The sequence below is a fragment of the Haematobia irritans genome, chromosome 2 (genome assembly GCF_050003625.1).
Source record: "Haematobia irritans isolate KBUSLIRL chromosome 2, ASM5000362v1, whole genome shotgun sequence".
In the NCBI taxonomy this organism is placed as follows: Eukaryota; Metazoa; Arthropoda; class Insecta; order Diptera; family Muscidae; genus Haematobia; species Haematobia irritans.
Genome location: NC_134398.1, coordinates 202,317,224 through 202,326,634, shown reverse-complemented (window position 1 = coordinate 202,326,634; position 9,411 = coordinate 202,317,224). Strand labels below are relative to the sequence as shown.

Here is a 9,411-nt window from a genome sequence, read left to right as displayed (position 1 = left end):
AAGTCACGTTGACCTTACCTCAAAAATTTTATCTTTCATGTTATGATACACATATTTAAGTAAAATCACTTAATTATAAGGACATTACAACTTCATTCAAAAGTTTATTGCCTTTTGGACAAGAAAAAAACTTTATTTTAGAGAAATGCGTCTTCCATGTTAAGCAAATTTGCATTCTTATTCTAAGGACATGGAATCTTTGACTTCACGACAATATTTTTTTCAGTGTAGAAAACTAAAAAATTAAATATAAATAAGATCGTTTAATTGCATTTATTTGACGTTCATTACAAACATCTTTGTAGTAATACGGGATGAAATTGATCGAAAGTACTGTTGTTACTTTTACAACACATACTAGATACATATTTTAACATTTGCCGTTTTTGAAAACAATTACTAAAAAACACGTTGTGTTTTCCCCAATGTACGTACGTACAAAAATACATATCGCACATTTTAAACGTTTACTCACACTACGCTAAGTACTAGCTAAATTTGAAATTACCTACAAAGTGTAATTTCAAAGTTACACATTTCATTCAAGTAATATTTTATTCGGAGCGGAGCGGTTTTTCATTTGGAAACCGCTCCGCTCCCGCTCCGCTCCGGATTTTAGAAATGCCGCTCCCGCTCCGCTCCCGCTCCGGCAAAAAAAGGGCTTGCTCCGCTCCGCTCCACGCTCCGCTCCGCTCCGCTCCGGATCCCTGTACACTATCTTATAATACTCTGTTCCTCTGTGTGGCGGAAAAGAAAATCACATTACACGTTTCACATGGCTCGAAGTCGTGCCACGGTGCTTTTGGCAGTCGAAATGTATCAAAAAAAGCACAAAAGTGTCAACATTATAAACCCTGCTGTAGCTGTGAAGCTCTGTCAGACCACCGCCCATAACTCAGATCAATTACAACTACAAAATGGAAGCCCTGCTTACTTTTTGCAAGAGAGTACTATTTCTATGTGGTACTCTCCAAAATTTGTTGTATGGTAAACCAAACCATACTCTGGCGATAAGTCATTATTCTCAAGCCTGTGGTGTTACTGGAGGAATGACACAAATTCTCCTAGTAAGCAGTTTTTCACATCATCTACTTACCCAAGTTTTGCTTGGTTCATTTTATTCGAGCAAACTTCATTGTATGCTCATATCTCGTACTTTCTTACAATTTATTTCTTGGTAATATTCCAAGATTTTTTATTTATTTATTTAAGTCTATGGAAATACAACATTCCTTACAGACTACTTTGAACTAAAAATATATTAAATCCAGAATATTAACAAATTTTGAAAATTTATCAAATATATCAATATCTTCATTGGAGATATTATTAAATTCAACCAATGCACGACTCATTGGTTCATTGGAACCATAATTAGTCCTATGACGGGGTATATGAAACAACTCACTACTACGCAAAGTCCTAAGAGGAACCCTGAAGTGGATATTTTCAAGTAAACCCGGGCAATCGATGTCACCAGAAATAAGTTTATAAATGAATATTAAAGACTAATAACAACGCCTATTAGCCAAAGTTTTCATATGAATTAATCGACATTTCGCCTCATAAGTGGGATACGGTACAGAAAAGTTAAGCGGGTAGAGTGCAAAATTAATAAATTTCCTCTGAATCCTTTCAAGTCTTTGGGAATGAATTCCATAATAAGGACTCCAAACAAAAACACCATATTCCAATTTAGACCTAACTAAAGCAGTATAAACTAACTTAACCGAATAAGGATCCTTGAAATCTCCACAATTTCTCTTAATGAAGGCAAGCAATAAATATGCCCTTGGAACAATATAATCAATATGGCGGGTAAAAGTGAATTTCGAATCATGAATTACACCAAGATCCTTTATCTCCTCAACCCTATTCAAAACAAGCCCATTTAACGTATAGTCATTAGCGTAGCTAGACAATTTTCCTAGGGGGGGCTATAGCCCCCCTAGCTAAAAATTTATATTTCATTTATTTATATTTCAATTAATGTTTTATTTCATAAAAAATTTGGAAGTTCTTCCAAAGACACAACTTTAAAAGCACTTCCAGAAGATGTACTCCCAATGATGTTATTTATTTTAACTACTCAGGAAGTTCTTTAAATTCAATTTTTTTAACTTGGTTTTTTCATACTTTTAATGGGAAATTTTAATTTTTTTGTTTCAAATAACTTAAAAACGAAGTAAGAATTCATAAAATGGTACAAATAATTAAAATTTTGTCGAAAAAATTCTAAATCCATTCTGAAAAACTTGTGAATTTTTGAAAATATTTGAGGTCATACGTTTCCGACAAGCATTAGAATCCATAAAAAATTATAAAAATTATTTATTTGACAAAATATAACAGAATTTTTTAATTTACATTCAAAACATTGAATTCGGATCACACCTAAAGAAGTGATGCAAATTCAGTGCAACGGTTGTTGAAATGGAGGACTTCCGTCCTATGACAAGCCTATGTTAAATTCAACGCTTCTTCGCCAATTTTGCACCACTTCCGGATCCAAAAAAGATCATTTTCATTACTTTTTTTGCGACGCTTTTTTGGCTGGGCTTGTTTATTTTTTATAAAAATGGAAAATCGTAAATAGGTTTTCAAATCCTGGGGGGGCTAAAATTTTTCTGGGGGGGGGTCTAAGCCCCCTCCCCAGAGGCCTTCCTACGCTTATGCGTATAGTTATAAAAGATAGGATTCCTGCACTTATAGTAAGAAATAACATTACATTTTTGAATGTTTTTCTAGAAGATTCATATTACACCAATCAGCTATATTTCTCAAATCATCTTGAAGACGGAACAAATATCTAACCGAAGATATGCGCAAAAATAGCTTGAGATCATCAGCACAAAGAAGAATACACGACCACTTTACATACGAACTTATATCATTAATGAATATAATAAATAGTAAGGGTCCCAGCACACTACCTTGTGGAATCCCAGAACTAGCAGTATATAAGTAGGACTTAAAGCCATCCACTGAGACATAGTATATACGGTTTCTCAGATAAGAGGCCATCCATTCTAAAAAATTTGAATGAAATCCAAATGAATACAATTTACTAATAAGCAATGAAATTGAATCTTTATCAAATGCCTTAGACATATCTAAATATGCAGCATCTACTTGAAATCCAGATTCAAAACTTCTAATGCAGTATTGAGAAAAAACCGCCAAATTAGTTACTGTTGAACGATTACGAACAAATCCATGTTGGAACAGAGATAAAGTAGGCTTTAACAAAAAATAAATTTTCTCGAAAATAATGTGCTCAAAAATCTTACTAATATTAGACAATTTTGATATTGGTCTATAATTACAAATCGAGATTTTGAGTTTTTCTGTAATAGAAAGAGAGGAGATTCGATGACGAGCTTCTTATATTGGATTAGGCATCCTATTGATGACTAATCTAATAGAAACTTCCCCCAAACATCACAAAAGGAGGGTAACTTAATTCACCCCAAAAACCACAGTTAGAGACTGTCGTCACAATCAAAAGACTTGATCTTCAATGTTAACATTATCAAATTAGTTTATTATTCTTAAAAAAGATTATTCTTACATTTGTAAAAAGAGCACGTAAAACCATTTTGTTAGTAACAACTACGATCATAAACAAGTCCAAACCTAATGGCATACGCATAGTTTTTCACGAATAGATGAAAATTTTCGAAGAATTCTATCACTTCCATTCAAAATAATGAATGAAATAATCCATAAGAAACATCTATGCAACAGTAACATCTAGGTCCTACGCTTTCACTCCATAAGCCTCGGGCATACGTTCAATAGCATATTTGTGAGCTGCCACATACATAATAGGTACACCGGGTATTTTGCGTATTCGATTCTTTAGATCTTTATCATTTGTTGCCACAATATAGCATTTGTGTTGCTGCACTCTTTGTACTATACATTCATCAGCATATGTGCCCTTGTGTAGACATGGAAGCCGTTCAAAACGTGGATCCGATATAATTCGTAAAGCTAGCTTATATTTATTGCCTAATTTTTCCAATTCAGCTCTTACACAATCCGATATATAGGGAATACATTTGGCATATAGGCAATCCATCATTCCTTGTATTATGTCCAGTTTGTTTTTGATACTGAAATTGATGAAGTTAGTATCCAAGACTATGTGATATGGTGGACCCAATTGTGTGTTGTACTGGAAGAAGAGTGCAGAGCTTTGTTGTGGGGCCTGATTAACTTTGATTTTCAGTGGGTCAGCGATTAATTTGCGCTTTTTACGCAATTCTTCTTTTATCCTGGTATCGGTGGGTTTGAGTAGCCTTTTAAGTTGAGCATTTCTCTGTTTCTTTATTTTCTGTGTCTTTTTTTGCTTGCCCTGAAAGGATATGCTATTAGTTAAATCTGTATAATACGAATACTTGATTTTAACTTGCCATTTTTGCTTATTTTCGTGGAAAAAGTTTGAAAACAAATTTCTAAATTCTTTTTAATTGAGTGCACGTGTATTTGTGTCAGCTGGATTGTTTTTGTTTTCATTTCTTTTAGAGATGTCAAATCACTTAATTCGATTGTAGCTAACGAACAATGTTATCGATGATACGAAATACATGTTATCGATATGGGAAACTAATTACTAGCATTAACGTAAGGGATGGAAAATGCAGTCCAGAGAATGAAGCCGACCCATTTTTGCCGGCGGTTGCTGACACTAAATTTTTGTCTCCGGCGGCGTCGCCTTGACGGCTAAAGGGCACCTTATACGGTCGGATAAACCCTGCGACCCAACACATTGCGGCGACAAATCCGCTAGTATAAGGTCGTGTTCGTGTGTTGGGGGACGTGGTGGCCTAAAACCAAAACAACTTTGATTTTTTCCGGTTGGGAGGCACAAATCTTCACGTGTAAGGGGATGTTCGCCAAACATTAGCATTATTATTTATGCTTCTTCTTATTTCTTCATGTTGTTATCATAATTGTTCGTGTAGTGTGAGGGTAAAACTTGAACGAACACGCAACAAATAGACGAACCTCTGTCGTAGTGTTTATTCGACCGTCCGCTTAAGCCGATATAAATATATCTCTTCGGTGGCAGTTAAATATTCATTATCAAATAAATTTGAATGGTAATGAGATTAGTTGTACAACCAATCTTACAAACAAATTTACATTTCATTCAAAATTTCTGAGCTAAAGTTTTGTAAAATTATTATAGCACCTTGAAATTGATTGATTATGGGTGAAAGGTTCCAAATTTTGGAAAAAATACCACAATTATTAACACATTTTTCTGATTTAGACCGATATTTTTGATTAATTGGAGGCTAAATTTGAGTCGACATATTCGGCGACGGCGTCGAATGGCAAAACATGGTCGGGGCCGACTGAAATCGGCGGCGCGTCTCGGCGTCTTCATTCTCTGGTATCGTAGTATCACCGCGAATGATTTAGTACCTTTTGTGTAGACATTTTTGAGCCGATGTCAGGTTTATGGTACAATAGCTTTGGAAAAAATATTTTAATATTTTGAGAAAGTCTTTAACAACCTTATTTGCTAATAATCTTTTACAAATTTGGCAAAACAGAAAGTTCATGCGGGAAGAAAATCTCGATTTTGTAAAAGCCATAGTCAAAAACAAGATTTTATTAAATTTCAATAATGTTTTAGTCGAAAAATGCATACGAATCTATATTATCGATTTTTTATTTCGGTAGAAAATTTTGTCAAAATTTTATTTCGGTAGAAAATTTTTGCAAAATTTTATTTCTATACAAAATTTTTGCAAAATTTTATTTCTATACAAAATTTTTGAAAAATTTTATTTCTATAGAAAATTTTTGCAAAATTTTATTTTTTTAGCAAATTTTTGATAAAATTTAATTTCTATAGAAATTTTTGTCAAAACTTTATTTTGGTACAAATTTTCTGCAAAATTTTATGTCTATAAAAAATTTTTGCAAAATTTTATTTCTATAGAATATTTTGTCAAAACTTTATTTCGGTACAAAATTTTGTCAAAATTTCATTTCTATAGAAAATTTTGTCAAAATTTTATTTCTATAGAAAATTTTTTGCAGAATTTTATTTCTATACAAAATTTTTGCAGAATTTTATTTCTATACAAAATTTTTGCAGAATTTTATTTCTATAGAAAATTTTGTCAAAATATTATTTTTATAAAACATTTTTTCAAAATTTTATTTCAATAGAAGATTTTTGCAAAATTTTATTTCTATAGAAAATTTTGTCAAAATTTTATTTTCTTTAAAATTCTGTCTAAATGAAATTTAGTAAAAAAGTACTTTTTCGCTCAAAAAATACCCTTTTGTACTTTCTTAAACATTGTTTTTTCCATCCCTAATTAGCGTAAGAAAAGCTCTGACAGTTCTACGACAATAAACTGAATGAAAAACCAGTAATACTGCATTAAACATTTCCGAGAAACTTCGATTCTATCTATTTTTCTCGCATATTCGGGCGTGTATGCCGTCAATTCATAACATCCATATGCTCCTCATACCAATAATACAGTTTTGTCATGTAATTCTTAAGGAAACAAAATGTTAACAATCGATAATAACGCTTCAGGGAATTTTAGTTAGCAAACATAGAAATGCATTCGTTATGGATAGGGAAAATTTCCGGTAGGAGTGCATTGCCTGGAATCAGCCTTTAGCGGAATTTTTCCTCCCCATAAGAAATACGTAGCATTTATGCTAGCGAAATTTTTGCCGACACGATATTGTCGGTTATTTTCGGATTGAATTTCTCACGAAACAATTGCATGCCGATAATACTGTGTATTTCTGAAAGACTGGTATGCACCTTTGTTTGCATGTTAATAACACTCCCCATGCATTTGAGAAATTTTCGTTAACAAATATTATAATGCATTCGTCGGTAAAGTCGGTAAATTATCGGTAAAGGTACATACCAGCCTTGAAAGTGCAAAATGTAAACATCAATAACAACGTCTCACGAAGTTTTCGTTAGCAAACATAACAATGTATTTCTCAATGGGTAGTGGAAATTTCGTTAACAAGCACATAAAAACCGACCAGTGCATACTGGACTTAAGCCTCTAATGAAATTTACATTTTAAGGACGGTAAGACAGTCATTGAAATTAGTAAGACAGGTATGTACTAGAGGTGTGCACGTGACACGAAATTGTCGTGACTCACGAAAATTTTCGTGATTCTTGCGTGAGTCGTGAGTCACGCTCATGACAACAGCGTGAGTGTGCGTGAGCGTGATTAACAAACCAAAATGTCGTGCGTGAACGTGAGTCACGAAAATAATATCTTCGTGAGTGTGCGTGAGTAACGAATTACACTCACCAAAATATGCCTGCTCACCAACATAAAACGCTTAAGAGTTAAATTCAATTACAATTTTAGTGACACCGGGGATGTTAAGAGTTTAATAACACTCTCGATATTAATAATGCTCATGTTTTCAGACACTTCGGTAAGGTAAATTAATCATAAAATTATTCGTGAGTCACGGTATTTTTCGTGAGTCACGACGTTTTCGTGTGTGAGTGTGGGTGAGTATAAATTTTCTTTTTGTGAGTGTGCGTGAGCTTGAGTCCTACCAAAAAATATCATGCGTGAGTGTGCGTGAGTATGATTTTTCAGTCGTGAGTGTGCGTGAGTAGACTATTACTCACGTGCACACCTCTAGTATGTACCTCTACCGGAATCTTATTTTGCGTGCCAATAACAACATTACAATTTGCTCCAATAAGAAATGCATGGCAAAACAATTTCTTATTGGAGAAAAATCGATAACAACGTCTCTCGATGTTTTTTAAGAAATATATCAATGTCTTTCAAATTTTCCTTAAAGTAAAGAAAACCATTTTCGATTTAAAGATATACAGCGAAACCTCTCAAACTTTGACACTCTGAAAACCGGATACCTCTCAGATGTGGACCGTTCTCTGCACGGATGAAAAAGACTGTTTTTCATATGTTTGGCTATAAACATTATATGTTTGGAACACAAATTTTTAAACACAATATGTTTGAGTGCAGGCATATAATGTTCATAAACTAGCATAACATGTTTGGGACATATATGTTAATATGTTAGAACATATTATGTTTGGGACATAAAATGTTTGTAAATATAATATGCTTGGATGCAAACATATATTAATTTAGAAATAGCCTATAAACATATATGTGTTTAGTAGCTTGGAGCGCTATTTAACAGGGAGCGATATTGAATTAAATTGGTGGTTGTTGCTTGTTATTACAAAATTAACATTTTCTTTTTCCTTGGGCAATTGATCAGCTACTTCTTTGATCCTTACAAACTGTGTGGTCCGCTGTTCGAATCCCCGTCCGGCAAAAGGTAAAATTAAAATAAAAAAAAAATCATAAAATTGAATAATTTCTTCTACAATGTTTGTATTACAGAAAAAGGTGCTAAGAAGTAAAAAATGTCGTGGAAGTGAGTAAGATGTGGGGGAATATACAATTAGGCAGAAACAAAATTTTGAGCATTCAGGTCGAAAACCTATGTTGTTAGCACCTATATTACCTGTTTATTTTCATAATTCATTATGATTGTAAATATATAAATAAATAAATAAAATTTTGAGCACAATATTGTTTGGGAGAATTTTTTTAAGCATATAATATTTGTGGATGCAAAATGCTTCCAAACATATTATATGTTTACAAAATAACATATTGTTTTTTGGAAGACAACATTATTGAATTTGGATGCAAAAATACAAAATGTTTGGAACTTAGACTACCCAAACATATATTGTTTAGACCAATATGCTTTCAAACATATTATATATTGGAAGAGATCAAACATATAAATGTTTGGGCAATACCCAAAAATGTATATGCTTGAAGCAAAATATGTTTGGGAGTATATGTTACAGAAGCGATTTTTTGTGAGCGTGTGCAAACGTTTGCTATATCAACAGATTGAAATTAACCTCTCATAACTGGACATCTCCCAAATTTGGACAACATTTAGGCGATCGTGTGTGTCTACCTTTCAGAGGTTTCACTGTAATCTTTAAATTAAATGAATCTTGAATCGTTTCTTTAATAATCCATGTAAAGAATAGTTGCTTCGGGCTATTCCCCATCAAGTGATAAAAAAATTTCATTATAGTCGTATAATTTTATACTTTTTTTTTACTGATTTTTTATTGATTTATTTTTGAATTTAGCTGATTTTTTACTGATTTATTTTTGAATTTAGCGGCTGAACATAGTACCCACCTTAAAGACTAAAAGCTTCTTATATAGGCTAAGACTTATTTTGAGGATTTTTTTCACATATTTTAAGTAAACATTTTCTAATATGAAATACATCAAAATATCGATTTCCGACTATATATTCTTGATCAGGGAGAAATTGTAATACGATATAAGCATGTCCGTCTGTCTGTATGTT

The 9,411-nt window shown here is 32.8% G+C and overlaps 1 protein-coding gene across 1 annotated transcript; it reads right to left on the bottom strand.

Moving 5' to 3' along the window:
- Nucleotides 1–3,516: 3,516 nt before the first annotated feature.
- Bka (FCF1 rRNA-processing protein Bka) lies at nt 3,517–4,544 on the bottom strand. The gene is made up of 2 exons (XM_075297177.1): nt 4,419–4,544; nt 3,517–4,360 (listed from the first exon to the last, which is right to left on the bottom strand). Exons 1-2 carry the CDS (start codon nt 4,419–4,421, stop codon nt 3,761–3,763), a joined length of 603 nt encoding a protein of 200 aa, XP_075153292.1. The 5' UTR covers nt 4,422–4,544; the 3' UTR covers nt 3,517–3,760.
- Between the last annotated feature and the right edge of the window lie 4,867 nt (nt 4,545–9,411).